Source organism: Bos taurus, chromosome 18, assembly GCF_002263795.3.
Source record: "Bos taurus isolate L1 Dominette 01449 registration number 42190680 breed Hereford chromosome 18, ARS-UCD2.0, whole genome shotgun sequence".
In the NCBI taxonomy this organism is placed as follows: Eukaryota; Metazoa; Chordata; class Mammalia; order Artiodactyla; family Bovidae; genus Bos; species Bos taurus.
In genome coordinates, this window is record NC_037345.1 from 16,671,105 (window position 1) to 16,695,317 (window position 24,213).

The window sequence follows — 24,213 nt, forward strand, 5'->3', positions numbered from 1 at the left end:
TAGTGACAAGCCCATCACTGTGGTCAGGCTGGGGTCTAGGTCAGGACTGGGCATAAACCAGGAAGGAGGCAGATACTTCCAGCTCTGTGCTCCCCATTCCCAGGGAGAGGCAATATTAGGGTTAGTTTAGACTCAGGATTAGTTCACGGCCGTTTGCACATGGTGAAACAGCCTGTGGACAGGAGAGGGCCGTTGGAGGCAGGTGATCTTTCTGGAAGAACTGGTTTCTTTCCTCATTGTTCCGAACACTTTCCCAGCCGGAAAGTGTCCAAGGCCAGAAGGGCAGCAGAGGGTAGGGGAGATGCTCAGGGCAAGGGGCAGAGGCACCGGCAAGCCAGGCCTGAAGAAGCTGAGAGAACTAGACTTCATTTCTCCTGTTCCTCTCCCTTCCCTTCCCTGGGGAGTTGGGTAAAGCTTTCTGGGGGCGAGTTCTCAGAGCTCCTGGAGCCCCTTGCTGGCCCTGGCCATCTGCTCGACTGCTGAATCCCTCCAGCCCAGCGCCTGATCATCTCTGTTCCAGAAACTGGGAAGCTCCTTCCCATCTTGGCCTTTGTCTACCGTCTGTCAAGGGCATGCTCCTCCTAGCTCCCCGGCAGAGCCTGGCCTTCCTCATCACATAGGTTTCAGCTTATACACCACCTTCACAGGGTAACCTTCCCAGATCTGCCTCCCTCATCTTGTCCTCCTCTCTCTAGCACTTTCTACACATTTTCCTATTAGATTTCCTTTACTTATCACTTTCTGAAATTGCCATTTCTTTGGGGGCTTATTTATTTACTGCCTACCTCAGGCCTTTTACACCAGGGTGGAATAAGTATTTGGTAGATAAATGAAGAAAGTAGACGCAGTGTTGTTAGAGAAGGAACCAGGAGAGCCACTCAGTCACTGGAGACCTCACATTTAGATTCTTGCTGCTTTCCCAAGGGGACTGGCACCCCATCACAGAGATACCCCATCCCTCAGGGGTGGGGTGGAAAGAAGGTGTTCATCAAGTAAGCAACTTAAATGTGGACCCGGTGCCATACCACACCTTCCATGGCATGGAATGCAATTGTATTTTAAAATAAATCCAGCTATTACTATGTGACTAGACACTCATATTGCTTGTTGTTGTTAGGGAGAGTATATGTTAAAAGCATTAAAAGTATATGTTAAACGTGTGTTCAGAAAATATACTGCAAGGTTTATAAGACGGTTTTTGAAGTTCTGAAAAAATGGGGACATTCCCCCTTGTCCTTGGAGAAGTCTTGGTGAAAAGCTAAGCTCTTTGGGAGCTAGGTCCTGCATGTTTTTATCTTTGCTTCAGCGCCAGAGCCTATCACAGTGTCAGGTACCCAGTGCCATCAGAGAGCAATGCAGAGCATGCTGGTTGGAGCCAAGATCTCCTGCTGATCAGCACAACTGCTCTGGAGGCCCTCGAGGCTCAGGCCCTGACTGTTTCTCCTTCACTTGTCATGTCCAATCCATCAGCATACTCTGTTTCTGTTTTTATTTTAGTTAGTTAGTTAGTTATGGTTGCTCTGGGGCTTTGCTGCTGAGTGCAGGCTACTTTCTGTGGTGTGCAGGCTTCTCACTGAGGTGCCTTCTCTTACTGCAGAGCTCAGGCTCTAGTGTTCTGGCTCAGTAGTTGCGGTGAATGGGCTTCGCTGCCCGTTTCACGGAATCTTCCCAGACCAGAGGTGGAACCCATGTCCCCTGCACTGGCAGGTGGATTCTTAGCTACTTCCCTGCTGGGAAGTCCCATCAGCGTGCTGTGTTGAAGCTACACTCAAACATGGTTTGAATATACTGCTCTGGTCTGAGTCCGCATCACCTCTTGCCTGGGCAACTTCAACCAGCTCCTAACTGACCTTAAACACTTGTGTTCCATTCTCCACACAGCAGTTAACATGACCTTTTGAAAACGTTAAATCTGAAAAAGTATTCCCCAAGCTCAGAGTAAGACCCAAATTCCTCAGCAGATTCCTGACCCCCACTCCTTACTCCTTACTGAGCTCTCTACACCCCACCCCACCCCACCCACTTCTCTCCTGCTTCCCTCACCAGGCTCCAACTCAGCAAATCACAGGAGCATGCTCCACAAACATTCTAAATCCATCCCGGTCAGAAAGCCTTTGCCATCACCACTCCTTCTGCCTGGAATAGCACTCCCTTGGCAGCCACCCCACAACCTCTGTGTGGCTGCAGTTCAGGGCTCCATTCAAACAAAGCTCAACTCTTCAGTGAGGCCTGCTCTGGCCATCTGAAGGGCATATCACCATCCAGAAGGATTTTCCTTACTTATTTTCTGTTTCTTCTCCCAGAATGTTAGCTCCATGAAAGCAGGAAGCTTGTCTGTTGTGTTCACTGATGTATCCCCAGCATCTAAAGTAACATCCATTACATAGTAGGCATTCAGAAAATAGTTGTTTGGTGAATGAATAAAAGGTGGGATCACAACAGAGAAAGAGCTTTAGGCAGGAGACTCTGAGTTCCCAAATTTCTGTCTCCAGCACAGCGGCTAGGACACCTGTCTTCTCTTTTCTCTTACCTACTTCACATACAGAAACAAACAATTCCTGGATCAGACTCACCCACCTGTGGGCCTGTCCCTCTGGCCAAGTGGTGCTTAAGGAACTTGTACCTAGCAGGCCCTCAAGAAACGCATGTTGACTTGACTTTCAATTCCCTCCTGGATTCTGAGAACCTTGCTGAACTTCTTATTTGGGGAAAAATTTCCCTCTGCAACCTACAGCCAAAACCAAGTCAAATTCAATTCCCCTACTGCTATTTAATAGCCTTGTAATCATGAATAACTAAACTGTTTACCCTTTTTGAATCTCAATTACTCATTTATAAAAAGGAGATAGTGCTACCTTCCTGACAGGGGTGAAGGAGCTCCCAAAGGCCAAATGTGAAAAAATTCGAGCAACGAAATACATGATATCATTGCATGATAACCCATAAAACATTGAATATTTGAGTTCATATTAACATAAAAAATAATAGAATACGTAAATAAATGAAGGAGATGGGGCAGTTTTTTCTTACAGATTCCAGTTGATAAATGTAGACTTAACTCCCTACAGACTCTTACTTATAATGAGATAAATAGTACCTTAAAGTGGGGAACCTAATCACTGTTGAAATCATCATTGGTAAGATGTTTCACCGTCAATGTATCACTAAGGCACATCGCTTCTGTGGTCTTCCTGCCAAAAATGTATAATGTGATCTTGAGAAAACATCAGATAAACCCTAAGAGAGCGACATTCTACAAAATAAGAGACCAAAGCTTTGAAGGAAAAAAGAAAAAAGATTGAGGTGATATTTTATCTAAATAAAAAGTGGGATCCTGGACCAGAAAAAAGGACACGTGAGAAAACTGGAAAAATTTGTGGAGATTCATAAATTAGGTAACAGTAATATTAGTTTCTTGGTTTTTAGAGTCGAATCATGATTGTGTAAGATGGTTACACGGGAAGCTGGGTGAAAGGTACCTGGAAACTCCCTAGTATATTTTTGTACATCTAAAATCAATTCGAATAGAAAGGTACAAACATTTCAAGTGGATAATATTCACACGGACCATTGGTGGGCACACAGCTCAGCTATGAATGAAACTCCAGAGAAAACAGAGGGCGGGGAGGCGGGGGTCATCGGCGGGCGGAGTGCGCTTCTCTTCGCGTGTGTACGGCGCCGGGCGGCGGCGGCGGCGGAGGCTGGGGGCGGGTGAGCGGGCGCGTGGGACCGGAAGCGGCAGCGCGCCCGAGTTAGAGCCTGGGTCGCCGCCGAGGAGGCCGCGCGAAGCCGGGCGTCGGTCTCTTGGGGACTCTCCCGGCGCGGAGGGGTGTCGCCATGTCGTCCGTGAGCCCCATCCAGATCCCCAGCCGCCTCCCGCTGCTGCTCACGCACGAGGGCGTGTTGCTGCCCGGCTCCACCATGCGCACCAGCGTGGACTCGGCCCGCAACCTGCAGCTGGTGCGGAGCCGCCTGCTCAAGGGCACGTCGCTGCAGAGCACCATCTTGGGCGTCATCCCCAACACGCCCGACCCGGCCAGCGACGCGCAGGACCTGCCGCCGCTGCACAGGTAGGCCGGACGGCCCGGCGGCGGCGGCGGCGGCGCGGCGTCCTTCCTGGACCGGCCCGGCCTCGGGGCGCGGGGCGCAGGGGGCCCCCGCCTCTTCAGACGACTCCCGTGCCAGACAGGCGGTGACAGCAGTGCCTCGTGACCGTTAAACGATTTGACCCACGGAGTCGTGAAAACTGCACAGTTAGCTGCTCACCATCTGTTGTGAATTTCCCTCCCGCCCCCCGGATCTTCAGGCTCCTAAGAGTGCGCCTAACCTTCCCCGCCCGGCTCTTTTCTTTCCTTTCTTCCCTGTCCCTACGCCCTTCTTTCTGTTCCTTCTTCCCAGTTCTTTTGTCCTCTTGACTGAGATACTTGCTCCGTCACGTTTTCTCTCCCCCCGTCCCGGCCTATATTGCACCGTTTCTTTATTGAGGAAGCCATCTGTTCTCCACACTCCCTGTCTTTTCCCCACCCTCCAACCCCCGCCTTCTCTCGTCCCCTCGGTTCTTCTGTTTTCCTTCCTAAAGGGCCTTCCCTGTTCACGTTTCCCCTTGTCTCCCCTTCTGTTCTTATATCTCAATATCTCTTAGGCCCCAAGCTACACCACCTACACCCCTCACCGCCTACACCCCAAGCTCACCGCCTACACCCCAAGCTCACCGCCTACACCCCAAGCTCACCGCCTACACCCCAAGCTCACCGATTCCCCTACACCGTGACCCTAGTTGTCTAGTTGTGTGACTTTGGGTGACAGGTGGAACCTGTGCTTATTTCTTTCTTCATCTGTAATTTGGAAACTAACAGCATCTGCCTCTTAGGTGTGTGATGAAGAAGTGAGATCACACACGTGGTCTTTTTTGTGCTGGCCTGGATAAATGCTTACACGGTCTAGTACTGTCCGTGGGTAGCTGCATAGCTTGAAATGTGGCTTGTCCAAATTGAGATCCTAGAATGACCAGTTGTCCGAGTTGCCAGGGACCGTCCTGGTTTTAGCACTGAAACTTTTGTGTCCCAGGAAACCCCTTGGTTCAGATGAACCAGGATGGTTGGTCATCCTAAATGTACACTACACACTACACACTAAATTTTGAAAATTTAGTATGAAAAGTGTTTTGTTGATTAATTTTATAGAGATTAAGTGTTGAAATGGTAGTATTTTGGATATTAGGAGTTAAGTAAAATATTAGCATTTCATCTGTTTCTTCTAATGTGGCTACTCAAATTACATAGGTGGTTGGCATTATATTTCTACTGGACAGAGCTGGTATATACTATGCTGTCAACAGATGCTGTTATCACCAAGCCTCCCAAGCTCTTGCCTCCTGTCCTTAACTCTTTGAGATGTTTAAGGTTTAGAGCCCTTCCTCTTTCATCTACAGTTACCTCTTTTAAAATTAGGTGTACTTAACTCTTAATGGATTTTGAGAGGGTTAGGAATGTCTTGTTTTTGTCCAAATTCTTTTCATTATATACATTTTTTAAAGGAGACCATGGCTTTACTCAAATTCTCAGAGATGTGGTTCCCCTCCCCTCAGCTCCCCTCCCCTCCTAAAACAAAACAACAAAAACAGAGCAATCCTTTGTTGGGCCACCTTAAGCCTCGCCTTTCTCAAGCATGGAAAACATTTTGGTTTCCATCTGATCTGCTTTGCTTTGCTTGAGTAAAATTGGATACCTTTTTAAAAACAGAGATTCGCTTTCCGCACAGTTCTATTTATTTATGTATTTTTTGGCCGCATGTGGGATCTTAGTTCCCTGACCAGGGATCAAACCCACGCTCCCTGTATTGGAAGGGCAGAGTCTTGACCCCTGGGCCACCAGGGAAGTCCCCTGACAGATTTCAAGTTTCAGTAAACTGTGATAAACTGTGTTGGATTCTGGTTTTCCTACACATGACCCCACTCCTTAAGCCTCTGTGTAGTCCCATAATTTTTTGCTTTCTGTGCACAGGTCCTTAATTGCTAGTTGAGGCCAGTGTGCTCATGCAAAGATATTTTTGATTACTCATGGATACACTGTGAATTTTGAAAGTAGAGTTAGTCGTGTTTCAGTTTTGAGTGACTATTTGTTGGTATGATTCTGTCTGAATTATCCTCCTTGGAAGTTATCCACTAATAATCAGATGAGGTGTAACGTGGTTCTTGCTATTCTTATTTTGGCCTTTGTTTTAAATGAGTAGCAATGCTAAAGTTTAATCATTTAATTTAGAAAACCGACATTGAAAATTCTTCATGGAATTTCAGCATTACATCTGAATCCTAGACCATCTCATTAACCTAGAAATATTATTTGCTACTTAAAAAATTTATGTAGACTGTGTTCCTTAATATTAGGTTCCAGTGTCTCTTTTTCCCCAATTGAGCCTTAAATGCTCTTATTTTAAAAATTAAAAGAGCTTTAATATTACAAGTATTGAGTTACTTACAACGTTGTTCTGTTTCAATGCGCAAATCTGCCCTTCCGCAGTTACCTGCTGTTTCAGATTGTAGGAGGACCCCAGAGGCACAGCGAGGGCTTTGCTCCTGTCTCTTGCTGCCTTTAGACCATCCAGGTGACGGTGCCTCAGTCTTCAAGGAACAGCGGTGATCATTTGTTTCCCCAGACTCTTTGTCCTAAAGTGCCAGGGTCAGATGTTGACTTAGCTGAACCACTTCCTCAACCATGTTGAACAGTACAGTCCCTTTTTTGCATGTTGGTGTGTAGGCATGTTGCCTACTTTTGATTAGCCCCAGTGTGGAACTTGGCTCTCCTGCCACCGCAGGCCACCCTGCTTCATTGGACTGTCTTTTTAGTGACTCCTCAGAAGCTCATTGTTTTCTTAATGAAAATGGACAGTAATTTAACATTCCCTGCACAGTGTCTTCAGACATTTCGAGATGGCTCTGCAATCTTCTCCCAGTCTTCCAGTCTTTGTTTTAAATGAGTAGCATTTCCTTTCTTCATAGTACTGATTGCTCAGTCCCTCTTCATTTTGGGATACTTCATCTCTGAAGTGAAGTGAAGTGAAGTGATGTGAAAGTCACTTAGTCATGTCCGACTGTTCGTGACCCCAAGGACTATACAGTTCATGGAATTCCCTAGGCCAGAATACTGGAGTGGGTAGCCTTTCCCTTCTCCAGGGGATCTTCCCAACCCAGGGACTGAACTCAGGTCTCTCGCATTGCAGGTGGATTCTTGACCAGCTGAGCCATAAGGGAAGCCCAAGATTCAATCTCTGGTTGGAGAAGTAAGATCCCACAAGCCAAGTTCAGTTCAGTGCAGTCGCTCAGTCGTGTCCGACTCTTTGCAACCCCCTGAATTGCAGCACGCCAGGCCTCCCTGTCCATCACCAACTCCTGGAGTTCACCCAGACTCACGTCCATCGAGTCAGTGATGCCATCCAGCCATCTCATCCTCTGTCGTCCCCTTCTCCTCCTGCCCCCAATCTCTCCCAGCATCAGAGTCTTTTCCAGTGAGTCAACTCTTCGCATGAGGTGGCCAAAGTACTGGAGTTTCAGCTTTAGCATCATTCCTTCCAAAGAAATCCCAGGGCTGATCTTCAGAATGGAAAAGCATCAATTCTTTGACGCTCAGCTTTCTTCACAGTCCAACTCTCACATCCATACATGACCACTGGAAAAACCATAGCCTTGACTAGACGGACCTTTGTTGGCGAAGTAATGTCTCTGCTTTTCAATATGCTATCTAGGTTGGTCATAACTTTTCTTCCAAGGAGTAAGCGTCATTTAATTTCATGGCTGCAGTCACCATCTTCAGTGATCTTGGAGCCCCCAAAAATAAAGTCTGACACTGTTTCCACTGTTTCCCCACCTATTTCCCATGAAGTGATGGGACCAGATGCCATGATCTTCATTTTCTGAATGTTGAGTTTTAAGCCAACTTTTAGGCCTGACCAAATAAATTAAGTTAAAAAAAAGAAAAGAAAAAAGCAAGTGGTTGGCAAATAGACCAAGCTATTCTTATCTTCATATTCTAGCAAGGTTATGCTCAAAATCCTTCAAGCTAGGCTTCAGTACTATGTGAACCCAGAACTTGCAGGTGTACAAGCTGGGTTTAGAAAAGGCAGAGGAACCAGAGATCAAATCGCTAACATCCATTGGTTCATAGACAAAGCAAGGGAATTTCAGAAAAACATCTACTGCTTTATTGATTATGCTAAAGCCTTTGACTGTGTGGATCACAACAAACTGGTCAATTCTTAAAAGAGATCGGAGTATCAAACCACCTTCCTATTTCCTGAGAAACCTATATGCAGGTCAGGAAATAACAAAACCGGACATCAAACAATGGACTTGTTTCCAAATTGGGTAAGGAGTGCCTCAAGCCTGTATATTGTCACCCTGCATATTTAACTTCTGTGCAGAGTACTTCATGTAAAATGTTGGGCTGGATGACTCACAAGCTGGAATCAAGATTGCCAGGGGAAGTATCAATAACCTCAGATATGTAGATTATACCACTCTAATGGCAGAAGGCAAAGAGGAACTAAAAGGCCTCTTAAGGGTGATAGAGGAGAGTGAAAAGGCTGGCTTAAAACTCAGCATTAAAAAAATGAAGATCTTGGCATCTGGTCCTATCATTTCATAACAAATAGAAGGGGACAAAGTGGAACAGCAACAAATTTCATTTTCTTGGGCTCCGAAATCACTGCAGATGGTGACTACAGCCGTGAAATTAAAAGACGCTTGCTACTTGGAAGGAAAGCTGTGACAAACCTAGACAGCATATTAAAAAGCAGAGACATCCGTTTGTCAACAAAGGTCTGTATAGTCGAAGCTATGTTTTTTTCCAGTAGTCATTACAGATGTAAGAGTTGGACCTTAAAGAAGGCTGAGTACCAAAGAACTGATGCTTTTTAATTGTGGTGCTGGAGAAGATTCTTGAGACTCTTGGACAACAAGGAGATCAAATCAGTCAATCCTAAAGGAAATTAACCCTGAATATTCATTGGAAGGACTGATGCTGAAGCTGAGACTCCCGTAATTTGGCCACCTGATGCAAAGAAACAACTCACTGAAAAAGATCCTGATGTCAGGAAAGGTCGAAGGCAGGAGAAGGGGGCTGCTGAAGATGAGATAGCTAGATAGCATCACCAACTTCATGGACATGAGTTTGAGCAAACTCTGGGAGATGAGGAAGAACAGGGAAAGCTGGTGTGCTGCAGTCCATGTGGTCACAAAGAATTGGACACAACTTGGCGACTGACCAACAGCAAATAAAGTGCTTGGGCTTCCCAGGTGGCTCAGTGGTAAAGAATCCACCTGCCGATGCCAGAGAGGTGGGCTCAGTCCCTGGGTCCAGAAGATTCCCTGGAGAAGGAAATGGCAACCCATTCCAGTATTTTTGCCTGGGAAATCCCATGGGCAGAGGAGCCTGGCAGGCTATAGTTCATAGGGTTGCAAAAGAGTTGGACATGAGTGTCTTCCTCTAATGCGGGAGACCTGAGTTCGATCCCTGGGTTGGGAAGATCCCCTGGAGAAGGAAATGGCAACCCACTCCAGTATTCTTGCCTGGAGAATCCCATGGACGGAGGAGCCTGGTGGGCTACAGTCCATAGGGTCGCAAAGAGTGGGACACGACTGAGCAACTTAACTAACTTTGCGTCTAAACGACAATAAAGCTCATAGTGATAGAAGTAGGTTATTTAGAAAGATGACTAAGTTGATATAAGCCTTATGTATCATAGTTCGCTCATAGAAGGAAAGTTTTAATTGAACATTTTGTTTACTCAATACCTATTTTTGTATGTAAAACCTAGAGCCCAACATACAATACAGCTTGTCTAAAATAGCATTAGGGGCCTACCTGGAAGTCAAGTGGTTAAGACTTTGCCTCCAGTGCCTAGAGGGGAATCCGGTTGGATCTCTGGTCAGGCCTCCCTGCCAAAAAAAACTGGAACATAAACAATAGAAGCAATATTGTAACAAATTCAATAACGACTTTAAAAATGGTCCACATTTAAAAAAAAATCTTAAATAACGTAAATGTCATCCTTCTTCCCAGAGCTTTTACCCCAAATGTCTTTCACTGAATAGTCTCTTTCTAGCCATCTAATTATTTCGCACATCATGTTTCTTCTTTAAAAAGGGTGCATTCTTTTTATGTACCCTTTTGGTTTTTGTTTAGGTCTGTTGTCAACTACAAGTGATTTAAAGTAAGAAATCATTCACATTGAAAACCCCTGTATATTTTTTCCACTTAATCACTTTACTGTTTGGAACATCTCCTTTTACAGTTAGCAAAACTTTTATTTGCTTTGTGAGAAGACTCATTTTTATGTCACCTTTAATCAGTGACATAGCCCAAATAATTAAATTTATTTTCTAATCTAGAGTTTTGGATTTGTCTTATCTCCCTCTGGTTTCTCTTTAGTTTCTAGTCTGTTAACCCCTGAGGCTGGGAATCCAGTTTGTTATCTGTCAGTGTTTCTTATAAATAGAACTGTAAACATTCTGCATTATATAAGCTTTGGTGGTTGTCATCTGCCGTGAACTACAGTCTTCATTAGTCTCTAGTTTAGGTCCAGCTAACTCGCTCAGGGAGTTAGGCAGGTTTTCAGCGAATGGGAGATAGAACCTACTGTTTGATTAGTGACTGAAGAAAAGCAGCTGCAACACAAAATCAGGTTTTTGAAGTACGTGATGTTTTTTTCTCCCCACCAAATTATTTTCCTGATTGTTTGGTTTCACTTATTATTAAAATCAAGTTTTATCCCCTGTTCACGTGGTATGCTTGCAAGGATGGTAAGGAAATATATGCATAACTCAGAATAAACTGAGTGGAGTGGCGGTGGGAAGCCAAAGGTTACAGGTTATATACAGAATGCATCATTTACAAGGAAGGAATCAAGAATGAACTGCAGTTGGAAATGAGCAATCTCACTAAAGTATGCGCACGTTGTCTATGCCATTAGTATGTTTGAGATGGGTGAGTTTAATATTCCTGTGTCACCATTGTCCAGTGTTGAAAGCGCTGAGCACTTTGGTTTTAGTTTCTTTTCTGAAGTTACAACCTAGCCTGTGGCTCAGGGGAGAAAATCTAGCTGTAGATGGCATCTGGAAGTCACCTCTGAATCTTGATCTTTCTGCTTTGTATTACTGCAGCTTAGTTTGGATGAGGCTTCCTTCCTGTGGATTCGTTTATATGCAACTTAGTCAGAATTGAATGATAAGGAGCTGAGGCTTAAATGACTTTCTAAGGCTGAGGCTTGTAACTTTCTATCAAGTGTTAGGTGTGGTGATTACCACTCAGAACTAGGTTTACACTTTCCTGAGGTCTAGGTATTTGACTAAGTCTCCTCAGACCACGAATAAGTGTGGCCTCTGATATTTAGCCCCACATTTAGAAATTCAGAGTTCAAGGGCATACGTGTTAATTCCCAGATTTGATGGCAGTTTTATAGACTGATTACATAAAAAACCTGGTTTGGTGTTAGTAGGAAAACTGGTTGGAACAGGGATTGGTTGGTTTACGTCATACTGTTTGTATTTAAATCTACTTAGAGTGTGTGTGCGCGGAGAAGGCAACGGCACCCCACTCCAGTACTCTCGCCTGGAAAATCCCATGGACAGAGAAGCCTGGTAGGCTGCAGTCCATGGGGTGGCTAAGAGTCGGGCATGACTGAGCGACTTTGCTTTCACTTTTCACTTTCATGCATTGGAGAAGGAAATGGCAACCCACTCCAGTGTTCTTGCCTGGAGCATCCCAGGGACGGGGAGGCCTGGTGGGCTGCCGTCTATGGGATTGCACAGAGTCGGACACAACTGAAGCGACTTAGCAGCAGCAGCAGCAGCAGAGTGTGTGTGTGTGTGTGTGTGTGTGCACGCGTGCGTGCGCGCACTCAGTAGTGTCCAACTCTTTGCGACTTCATAATGCTAGTGTATATTCTGGTGAAAGATTACCTCATTCCCAGCTGGCAAAATTAATTTAAACTATGTAAATCTCAACAGCTTTTACGTTTTTATGTTTAAATAATCCAAATGTTAGGAATTTCTACCTAATTCTTAAAACATCTAATTAGAATGAGATGGCACCATAGCGGGTGGTAGGGACTTAACAGACCGTGCTGTTGTTACTGTTTAGTCATGTCTGACTTTTTGTGACCCCATGTACTGTAGTCCTGCCAGGCTCCTCTGTCCATGGGATTTCCCAGGCAAGAATACTGGAGTGGGTTGCCATTTCCTTTTTCAGTGGATCTTCTGGACCCAAGGATTGAACCCAAATCTCCTTCATTGGTGAAAAGAAGTGAAAGTCGCCCAGTCATATCTGACTCTTTGTGACCCCATGGACTATACAGTCCATGGAATTCTCCAGGCCAGAATACTGGAGTGGGTAGCCTTTCCCTTCTCCAGGGGATCTTCCCAACCCAGGGATCGAACCCAGGTCTCCCACATTGCAGGCAGAATCTTTACAAGCTGAGCCACAAGGGAAGCCCCCCTCATTGGTAGGCGGATTCTTTACCACTGAGCCACCAGGAAAGCCCAACAGACAGTGCACCGGATGCTGAATGAAATAGAGAAGTAATTCATTTGCACTTTAGATGTTCTTTGCTTTTTGATGAATTTCTCAGAAAAGGCAAGCCTTTTGAGGTGAGTTTCTGCCCTGCCATACCGAGCATTTGTAACGCTGCTGTTCTGTGTGTTTTTCAGGATTGGGACAGCTGCACTGGCAGTCCAGGTTGTGGGCAGTAACTGGCCCAAGCCCCACTATACTTTGCTGATTACGGGCCTGTGCCGCTTCCAGATCACACAGGTTGTGAGAGAGAAGCCGTATCCTGTTGCCGAGGTGGAACAGTTGGACCGGCTGGAGGAGTTCCCTAATACCTGTAAGACTAGGGAGGAGCTCGGAGAGCTGTCCGAACAGTTTTACAAATATGCCGTACAGGTGAGTTGCTTTTAGTGTTTCCTTAAAATTCTCTTTTCTTTGGTTTCTTTGTTACCATAAGATGTGATAAATTTGTTGAGTGGTGAAGTGTTCAGGCAGTATGTGCTTAGAAGATTTAGTGATATATGGATTTCAAATTGCTTTTGTCTGGGCTTGTATCTCAGTTTTTCTAGGACATGCTAGCCAACGCTTTCTAAAATTTTTCCAAAGAGTGTTTCTGGAGCTTTCCTTGTAACTTTCAGTGTCTCCACACCAGATAGTTATTAAACCTAAATAATCTTAAATGTTAAAATATTGAACAGAAGCTGTTTGTCACTAGAAGATCTAGGCAGCACACTATATGTCACGTTGGTTCAGAAGTCAGGATCACACTGTGGCTGGTGTGGAAGATAAAGTCCATGGTTTCACATGTGGTTGAAACCTCGATCCTCTAGAATTCTGGGAGGGATGCACACATTAGGTGTACATTAAACATTGGACTCCTTAATTCTAGGTTTGAGTTTTAATTCTCGATTGAGCAGAAAGCTTCTCCCCTCACCCCCAAAGCATATGCTTTTATGCTTTTATTCACTTCAGATCTTACTGAAGTATATTACAAAATGTAGTCTTGTGTGTTCTATTGATGTAACCCAGTGACTAAGCTGGAACTGTGTGGGACAGGCAGTGTCTAAAGGCCTTGATTATAAACTCTATTGACTATTGAAAGTGTGTAGGGCAGGTGTTCATAGCCTGTGGTGTTTGTACTTGATGTGGCATTTGAAGGGACGCGTTTCTAGTGTGGTGAACAACAGGAATAGAGAATTTTGAACTACATCCACTCTCAGAACTGAAAGGAAAAACCTACTTGAAGAGAGAAGCTTCAGTTTGAGAACCAGAGTGAGTGAATATGCTATTTAGGAATGAAGGCGATTAAGGGGAAAGCAGAATTTATCTTCCTTTTCCTGAGTGATCATCCCTGAGTCTCAGTTCCTCTCTTGGACATAGCGTCATAGCTTCTTTCTTTATACTTTACTTCTCCCCACTTTAAATCAACAGAAAGTTTTAAATATGTTAAGATTTTATAATGACATTCAAGGAATTTTTATAACATCACCACAGTTACACCACCATCGTGCAAAAGGCAAGGGGAGCTTTATCAACAGCCCCACTGAATATCACAGTTACTGAAAGTTTGCCTGGAGCTTGATCTGTCTTAACTCCAGGCTATACCCTGGAACTCGTTTTTTTTGTTTGTTTGTTTTTAAGTCATTCAGTCAGTGCTCAGATTTTAACTAATCCTGTGTTCTACTAAAAACAGTATTTCAGCTACTGACTGGTTAACATAATCAGCCATGTTAAATTTCCAGAATTTGATAATTACACTCTGTAAGAGAATACGTATCCTTATTCTTAAGAACAAGGTCATGATGTCTGCAGTTTATTCTGACATGTTTAGCAATATTTGTGTGTTGTGTGTGTGTGTGTAGAGTTGGGGAGAGAGAAAGCAGATGTGGCAAAGTGTTAACCGATGATGAATTTAGGGGGAGTTTATTAGGGGAAGGAGTTTCTTTATACTACTGTAACTTTTCTATAAATTTTACTTTTTTAAAATAAAATCACTGATTTACAAACACTTTTATAAACATTATTATTACCCACTTTTGAGCCATTTTTGCTTTTCATTCCAACTGACATTTTAACTATACTTCTCTTTTCCTTTGAGTCCTGTAAAAATGCCTGGACCCTAATAATCAGTGATTGTTCGGAAGCAAGGACTTTCTTTGTGACCCAAACTTAAACCTGTATGACAATTTGATTTTTTAAAATCACAAATAATGCCCAATTTTATTAAAAAGGACTTTTTTTTCTCCCTTTGTAGTTGGTTGAAATGTTGGATATGTCTGTCCCTGCAGTTGCTAAATTGAGACGTCTTTTAGATAGTCTTCCAAGGGAAGCTTTACCAGACATTCTGACATCAATTATCCGAACAAGCAACAAAGAGAAGCTCCAGGTCAGTGTTCCCCTCCGGAATGCCACGCTGCTTTGTCACTTCTTATTCAGATCTAGGTAGTAAGTTTTGACTTTCAGGTAAGAGATACTGGAGACCCACAGAAGTAGTTAAGATACATTTACACTTAAATTGACTTTAAAGTGATTGCTTTACATTTTTGTGTACCCAGACAGTTCTTGCCTTTGCATTATCAATACTGGTAGTTTGTTAACTTAGGAAAAAGTTTAAGCGAGAATGACTTTTTAAAAATGTGGAGCTGTGACCTTTCCCTTGTATATAATGTCTGCATTGTTAGAATTCTTCGTGTTTCTTACAGAAACCACAGCTATGATGTGTTATCTATGATTTTTTTTTTTATGGTTTTCAACTTCTATTTGTTTAAAGTGAAATGAGTTAAAAGACACTTGAAAAATAATCCAAATGTGGATTCTTAGATTTGAATGTCTTTTCTCCAAACTATTGGAGAAGGAAATGGCCACCCACTCCAGTACTCTTGCCTGGACAATCCCATGGATGGAGGAGCCTGGTGGGCTACAGTCCATGAGGTTGCAAAGAGTCAGACATGACTGAGCGACTTCACATTCTCCAAAGTATAACAGTTTTCCTGTACACTTATTTTTGTACTATTTTTAAGCGATCTGTTTTATTGACTCTTCCGAGAACATTAAATTACCTTCCTTATTTCGTCAGTTTATTTAATGCTTAAGTCTAACAATTATACTAGCCAATGCGACTAATGCAGATAGGTTGTGTTTAAACACAAGAATTCGGTTTAGCTGGTAGGAGCAGAGAATGCAGGAGTTCTCCCGACTGACCTAGCTTGGGCTTAGCAAGGGCATTTTACTGAGGAACCAGAGAGCATTACTCACTCAAATCATTCTTGGAGGTTGGTTAAAATGTTCCTAGGCTCTTGTGTATGTAAAATGTTAAATTTTTTGAACCTATAATTTGTTTAGACCTCCTGCATAGACACATCTGGGCTTTCAGAGGATAATTCCCGGGAAAGAGTTGACATAAAATGTGTTTTGTTCTTGCTGTTGGAACAATGTCTTGGCTTCATCTTTTAAATAGAAACTCAAGATACTGTTATTCTTATCTTTGTTTTCGGATTCTGGTATTTATGTCAGATGACCTTGCTGATAATTTGGTTGTGTTAGCCATAGTGTAGCTGTGAATATTGAGAGGTGTTATCTTTTTTACTTAGCAGTTTAAGTCATGAGTCTTGACTGCCTTATTTCTGGAGCATGTATTTCTGAGAGAGAGATGCTGTAACGTTTCAGATTTTAGATGCTGTGAGTCTGGAGGAACGGTTCAAGATGACCATACCGCTGCTTGTCAGACAAATCGAAGGCCTGAAATTGCTTCAGAAAACCAGAAAACACAAGCAAGATGATGATAAGCGGGTAAATCCTCCTTTTAACCCATTTCTTTAGGTTCTTTAGTTGTTTCTGTGTGAGGTAAGGTTCAGTTGTTTTCTTTTTTTTTTTAAGAAAAAAATTGGGGGAATAAAGAAAGGAACAAAGAAGAAACAAGTTCGTTGTCTCTTTCACCCAAGTTACTGATAAAATTTTGAATTCTAGTTTGTTTCCCTCTGCCCCTTCTCCATGTTTGGACTTTTTTTTTCCTTTGAAGCATGTAGACATTTTCTCATGTTTCATTTTGATACTCATTGAAAGGGATAGTTTACTAAGCCATTTCTTTTTCTGTGTGTGTGATGTTTTCAATATGTTAAAAATTAACAAATAACCATGACGACTGTCTTTGAGTATGATTTTTTTTCCCACTGCATACAGTATTTATTAAGAGCATACCACAAAATTATTTTCTAAAAGGACTGACTGAATGTGTTGTGCCATACTTTGGCTTTTTAAAAATTATTTCGTACTGTTTTAAGTTTTTGACTTGACTTTTTTTGTTTTAATTTATAAACGTTTTAATTTTCATTTGTGCAAACTGTTAGTCTTAGTTTAATATTTCTGTTTTTATAAAATTATATTTTTGCTGTTTTATGTTTTTAACTTTTATATTTGACTGTATTAAATAGGTAATTTCATAAGTTAAATAAACTCTAAGGCCTTTAAGTTAAATGCCAGTATATCATTTTGCTCCAGGAACAGCTAGAGTTGATTCATGATGTTAATGAGTTGAGAATTTCAAAAGAGTAGGTGGTTTTTAAAACATGGTAGAGTGGAGAAGGCAATGGCACCCCATTCCAGTACTCTTGCCTGGAAAATTCCCACGGACGGAGGAGCCTGGTAGGTTGCAGTCCATGTGGTCGCTAAGAGTCGGACACGACTGAGCGACTTCACTTTCACTTTCCACTTTCATGCATTGGAGAAGGAAATGGCAACCCATTCCAGTGTTCTTGCCTGAAGAATCCCAGGGACGGGGGAGCCTGGTGGGCTGCCGTCTATGGGGTTGCACAGAGTCGGACACGACTGAAGCGACTTAGCAGCAGCAGAGAGTCACAGAGAAGGAGAGCTTAAATAAGACCATTTGACTTGGCAGAGAAGACTGTTGTTGGGTTTCAGGGAACAATTTCAGCACACTGGAGACAAAAGTCAAAGTACAAAGTACAAATTATTAAGTAACCAGAAAGGAAGGGGAAGTGGTGATTAGTGCCTCTTGTTGGAAAAGCAGAACATCACAAGGGAAGTAAATAGTGTATACTGCTAAGCTGCTAAGCTGCTTCAGTTGTGTCCGACTCTGTGCAACCCCATAGGCGGCAGCCCACCAGGCTCCCCCGTCCCTGGGATTCTTCAGGCAAGAACACTGGAATGGGTTGCCATTTCCTTCTCCAATGCATGAAAGTGGAAAGTGAAAGTGAAGTCGCTCAGTCGTGTCCGACTCTTAGCGACCACATGGACTGCAACCTACCAGGCTCCTCCGTCCATGGGATTTTCCAGGCAAGAGTACTGGAGTGGGGTGCCATTGCCTTCTCCGAAATAGTGTATAGTTAATTGGAAAAAACCATAGATAAGTTAAAACATTTTCAAAGGCTGAAGACTTTTCTTCTTGTTACAGATGAAGAGAATAGAGGCAGTAGCTGAAAGGTTAATGATGTTAAAAAGAAACTTTGTATTGTAGGGAGAAAATGGAATTTATTCAGTTGCCAAATGATGAGTAGTCATTAAGTATATCAAGAAAATAGTGGCTGCAGTAGTAGCCCAAGAAGAGACAATTCTTAGATGTTTTCATCATTACTAGTAGCCAATTTCTTGAATTTTTTCTTCTCATGCTGGTAGTGTTAGCATGTATGGAAGAAACACGTCCATCTCATCTTCATCTGCTTTTTAAATTCTGCTCCCTCCATATGTTCATGTTCCTCCTCATCATTCTGAACTTCAGTTCCTAAAGCTTTAGACTCTACCCGTAAAAATGTCTTCTGCCGCTCGGTGCTTCGTCCCCAGTTTACTTGGGCACGCGGTTTTTCATTCCTGCTTTATCTTGTAGGTCATCGCAATACGGCCTATGAGAAGGATTACACATGTCCCAGGTGCTCTAGCAGACGAGGATGAGGATGAAGATAACGATGACATTGTCATGCTGGAGAAAAAGATACGGACATCCAGCATGCCGGAACAGGCCCACAAAGTCTGTGTCAAAGAGATAAAAAGGTAGGTTGTAGAAGCTGTTCGTTCATTAGGATTTTCATTTGCTTATTAACGTTAAAAACTGTTGCTCATGGAAGTGAATCTGCTACTTGGTGTTACAAAGCTGATCTCTCATTTCATAGTCTTTTATCTTTCTCCTTTCCCTTATATTTAGTATAGTCATGGACCACTCTATTCATCTTACCTTTCCACTGTTATCCCTTTATCGCTTATATTTCGTATGTTTATGGCTTTCCTAATTCTCAGGTTGTAGCGGTGATCTGTGAGGTGCTTTCTCTTCTTTATTCCTCCATCAGAATCTGATTCTTAATACTCCTGAACCAACACCATGTTGAGCATTTTCTTTTTCTTGAGTGCTGAATATACTAAGTGATGTAACTTTTCCATCTATTGGATGCTGTCAGGCACAAGTCACTATTGCCACTGCCTTTTCATAGTCTTATGGCCATACTTTACTTAGAAATAATGTTTATGCGGTCATTGTGTTCTTTGCACATCACTGTTTTCGTCCTTAGATTAACTTTAGGAGGCAGGGACAATCATTTTTGCCTTCATTCAAGATAAAGTACAGGGGAACCTTGCTGACAGAATAGGGTACATGAGTTGATCACATTTTCTGGATAATCTCAGGGTTAAAGCCAATTTTTCCTTTCCATACTTACAACATTCTGACTGTATTGCATTTTTTAAATGAGTGGATTGTAATCAACCTAAATGTATGCTCAGGAACTAAAGATTTGACTTCTGAGATACACAGTTAAGAACATAAGTAAATGTCATGGATATATTTTACAGTGACTCTGACATTAGTTAACAAATGCAGAACATCTATTATGTACAGAACACTTTGTTAAGCACTGCATATATTATGGAAGTTGCATTATTTTAATTAAATATCTGATGAGCTTTCTCTCTGATACAAGACAATATGTAATTATCATATTATACATGATTAGGCATCTAAGTAAATCACTGGGTAATTGACTTGAGACTCTTCCTATGAGATACAGATATTGATAAGGCCTTACATATTTCAAGAATAGGATCAGAGCGCTAGTTTGCAAGTATCTGTTTAAAACAAAATAATCTTTTTATTACCTAGATTTTTATTAGGTTGATGCAAAAGTAATAGTAGTTTTGGAACACATCTTTATTAATCAAAATAGGAACCATTGCAATCAACACATTTTTGCCAATGAGAAATAAGTTTGCTTATTCCTGTAGCACTAAACTCTGTGCTTTGGGATTCAGTGAACTCTTGGAAAGCATTTTCAGCCTCTTGATGGTTGTTGGAAGCATTTTCCCTGCAAAAAGTTGTCGAGAAGCTTGAAGAAGTGGTAGTTGGTTGGTGAGAGGTCAGGTGAATATGGCAGATGAGGCAAAACTTTGTAGCCCAATTGGTTCAACTTTGGAAGCGCTGGTTGTGCACTGTGTGGTTCGGCAATTGTGGAGAAGAATTTGGCCCATTCTGTGACCAGCGCCAGCTGCAGGCATTGCGGTTTTCAGTGCATCTCTTCGATGTACTGAGCATACTTCTCAGATGCAGTGGTTTTGCCAGGATTCAGAAAGCGGTAGTGGAACAGACACGCAGCAGACCACCAGACAGTGACTGCGACCTTTTTCTGGTACAAGTTTGGCTTTGGAAAGTGCTTTGGAGCTTCTCAGTCCAACTACTGAGCTGGTCATCCCTGGTTGTCATCTAAAATCCACTTTTCATCGCACATCACAATCTTACTGAGAAATGGTTTGAAGTTGTTGCATGTTTCAAAACTATGAGTTTTTGATTTGCAGTCAGCTCAGAAGGCATCTGCTTATCAAGCTTTTTTACCTTTCCAATTTGATTCAAATGCTAAATGACCATAGAATGGCTGACGTCGAGTTCTTCGGCAACTTCTTATGTAGTTGTAAGAGGATCAGCTTCAATGATTGCTCTTAATTGGTCATTATCGCCTTCCCATAGCTAGTCATTGCACTCCTCATCTTCACAACTCTCATCTCCTTTGCAAAATTTCTTGAACCACCGCTGCACTGTACATTCATTAAGCAGTTTCTGAGCCATATGCGTTATTGATGTTGTGACTTGTCTCTGCTGCTTTAAAACCCATTTTGAACCTGAATAAGATATCATAGAATTTGGTTTTTGTCTAACATCATTTCCCCAGTCTAAAATAAATAGCAAGTAATAAGTCATTAGCAAAAAACATAGAAGTGCACATTAAAATGATGTATAGCATAACCACATTTATTAAGAATATATTCCAATATCAAATGGCAGAGTTCAACAATGCAAAAACCACAGTTATGTTGAAAAGTGAAAGTGAAATTTGTCAGTCTTGTCCAACTCTTTGTGACCCCATGGACTGTAGCCTGCCAGGATCCTTTGTCCATGGAATTCTCCAGGCAAGAAAACTGGAGTGAGTAGCCATTCCCTTCTCCAGGGGATCTTCCCTACCCAGGGATCTCCTGCATTGCAGGCAGATTCTCTACTGTCTGAGCCACCAGGGAAGCCCCAGTTACTTTAGCTAAGTTATGGAAGCTAACAGTTACATTAGCACCAGCCTAATAAAAACATTTTCAGATTTGTTTAGCCAAAAATGCGTGATACATCTGACCAAGAAAGGGAGATATGCTTGGTTTTCTGTTTCACAGAATTTTTCTGTGTTCCTGAAAGGTTTGCTGTGTATTCTTTCCCCACAGGCTCAAAAAAATGCCTCAGTCAATGCCAGAATATGCTCTGACTAGAAATTATTTAGAACTTATGGTGGAGCTTCCCTGGAACAAAAGTACAACTGGTGAGTGCACAAATAACACCTTTTCTTGCAGTCTAATTGTCTCTCAGGAAGCTCGAGCAAATTCTGGTGAAATATTTCCCATTGATTATCTTTCTGTTATAGTAGTTCGTGATGTAAACTATTTAGAGACTGAACTTGTGTCATAGGTTTTAGGAAGTAAAGGAAAAGAGGGTGCTGCGTAAAAGTGCCTTTTGCCTAATTCTGGAGAAGGTAGGATTTTCTGTAATTGGTGAATATGTGTTTCTCGATACCAATAGTCAATCAGACAATAAGCTTTGTATTTATGTACTCTTTGCCAGGAGCATAGGAAAACAAAACAGTTTTGAGGTAGTTGGCAATAAGTGCCAAATAAGTACTGCTGCTGCTGCCGCAAAGTCACTTCAGTCGTGTCCGACTCTGTGCAACACCATAGGCGGCAGCCCACCAGGCTCCCCCGTCCCTGGGATTCTCCAGGCAAGAACACTGGAGTGGGTTGCCATTTCCTTCTCCAATGCATGAGAGTGAAAAGTGAAAGTGAAGTAGCTCAGCCGTGCCTGACTCTTAGCGACCCCATGGACTGCAGCCTACCAGGCCCCTCCATCCATGGGATTTTCCAGGCAAGAGTACTGGAGTGGGTTGCCATTGCCTTCTCCAATGCATGGAAGTGAAAAGTGAAAGTGAAGTCCCTCAGTCATGTCCGACTCTTAGCAACCCCATGGACTGCGGCCCACCAGGGTCCTCCATCCATGGGATTTTCAGGCAAGAGTACTGGAGTGGGGTGCCATTGCCTTCTCCAAATAAGTACTAGAGACAGCAAATCTTTTGTTTTCTAAAGGAAATAATTTTGTATAATGACAGGAAAACAGTAAAACAGTTTTACCATTGAAAGTTTGTTTTTTTCCCAGTAAAACTATTTAAAGAGTTTAATTTCTTTTTATCTCTCCTATCTTTGAGTAAAGTTTTTTTATCTACCAGGAGGATTTTATACCGTTTTTGTTTTTTTTTTTTAATGTATTTGTTATGTACTTTCTCTTGGGGTAAGAAATATACTCAGTTGTCTTTCAGAATTTTCAGAATCATTTTATTTGCATTTGTTTCTGTTATTGGACTCTCTTGTTAAATTTACGTACAGGGTTTATTAAGTTCAGCAGTGGGTTCATTCTCTGAACTAATTTTGGTTTAAGAATTGTTGAATCTTGAGAATTCATCAGATATATTTTCCTGGCTAGTAAAACTCTTACATTTAAAGCAGTGCTAAAAATTTTGAGAAGTGTTAGTCCCAAAACACATGTTTATGCCCCATATAGGGTATGCCATACATACTAGATTTCAGAATGCTGAATTTTTAATATTAAAAAATGTTTTTCTTAAAAAATACTTTTCCGTTAATCTACAGAGGAGCATACTCTCTGGTATTGAGAATTCAAAAAAAGCATTTTTGTCTCGAAGAGGGCCTAGAATGAAGCATATTTGTGTTATATTAACTAGGCTAGGGCAGTATTAAGGTTAAAACAACCCTATTTTAATTAGTTTTTTTCATAGACTCACTTAGCAGATTTATTAATGTGTATAGCTAAAATTTTATATAAATGGAGTGATTTAATATGTGCTCCTTTTTTTTTATTCTTTCACTTAGCATAATTACTTTAAAGCTCATCCATGTTACTGCATCTATCAGTAATTGGTTTATTCATTTAACAGTTGTTGGCCATTTGGGTTGTTTCCAGGTTTTGAACAACTGTATATAAAGCTATGTTGCTAAATTTATCTCTTAATTTACTTCATGTTTACATTCATGACAGTCTATTGCCTTCCAGTTGACGATGTTTTATGAAATAAACTGAAGCTGAATTTCTTGGTTTAATTCTTAATTCAGAATTTTCTGGAAATGCCATAGTAAGATGCCTGCAGGGGAGCACGCGTTCCCATTGAATTAGCCCCTGGCTGTCCCCTGACCAGTTTGAGCTCTGATGTCCGTCTGGATCTAGCTGGACTGTTAGGAAATCCCATTTTGGTTCAGATGGTGTTCTAGCGCCTAGCTCTGCCGCACCTGCTTTGAAGGGCAGTGGCCCTGTTCTGTGAGACTGGAGAAGGCCCGTGCGCTGTTAGTGTAGACCTGGGAGAGAAAGTGACAGTGCAGTTTTAGAGCTTTCATTTCATCTGCATGAGATGAAACGCCGTACATTTTGGTGTGTTTCGGACAGGTGTTTGTGTCATTAATGGAGTCGTGACAGTTTCCCAGCCCTGTTTTCTCTTTTGACAGTAGGGCTAGCGCATGATGTGAAGCACATCTAGGTAACTTGGTGACACCAAGGGTCTTGTTTTGAAATGTTGGTGTTCTCCTGGTGATGTTTTTCTGTGCCCTAGAATTTAGCTTCACTAATGACTTATGAGACATGCAGGGTGCAGGGTGCATACAGTATAATGACCTGAAGATATAAAATTGCAGGTTTTACTGTTTGCTGTTAGTAACCTAGTAAGTTGCCCTGAGCTTCCTCCCCTCCCACACTGGTCCTGTTTGTAAAGTGAAATTAATGACGGACTAGGAATGTTTGTCAGGTTCATACAATGTCTCTTCTAGAGAATTGAAGGCAAAATGTTTACTTGAATGCAGAGTGCCAGCTCCCATTCTTTACTGAAATAACCAAGAAAATGTGAAAACAAAGCAGAGCTGTTTTCTTTTTTTTACAACTCAGAGTTTCTGCTGGACGTGTGTCAGCATTAGAGATGCACGGCACTCATGTACCCATCACAAAAACACTTCTCATTGTTCACCATGTCAGTGGAGAACTGAAGGTGGATAATTTGTGGTGTAAAAGTAGTCATGTTGAGCTTCTAAACTAGTACTTTAGGCCTAAATACTTGTTACAAGTAAAATCATAAAACCGTGAAAAATGTCTTTC

At 42.2% G+C, this 24,213-nt stretch overlaps 2 protein-coding genes across 3 annotated transcripts in view; one reads left to right on the forward strand and one right to left on the reverse strand.

Moving 5' to 3' along the window:
* ABCC11 (ATP binding cassette subfamily C member 11) overlaps positions 1-7,916 on the reverse strand; it is an 89,325-nt gene extending 81,409 nt beyond the window's left edge. Inside the window, exon 1 of the mRNA XM_059877420.1 lies at positions 6,478-7,916. The gene's annotated coding sequence lies outside the window, so the exon portion shown is untranslated. The remainder of the gene's footprint in view (positions 1-6,477) is intronic.
* LONP2 (lon peptidase 2, peroxisomal) overlaps positions 3,755-24,213 on the forward strand; it is an 84,721-nt gene continuing 64,262 nt past the window's right edge. Inside the window, exons 1-6 of one of the 2 annotated variants that reach the window (XM_010814547.4) lie at positions 3,755-4,070; positions 12,701-12,935; positions 14,794-14,925; positions 16,206-16,328; positions 18,379-18,542; positions 21,237-21,331. In XM_010814547.4, the coding sequence (XP_010812849.1) occupies positions 3,838-4,070; positions 12,701-12,935; positions 14,794-14,925; positions 16,206-16,328; positions 18,379-18,542; positions 21,237-21,331 (982 nt within the window). In that variant the 5' untranslated portion in view covers positions 3,755-3,837. 2 annotated transcript variants of the gene reach the window in all.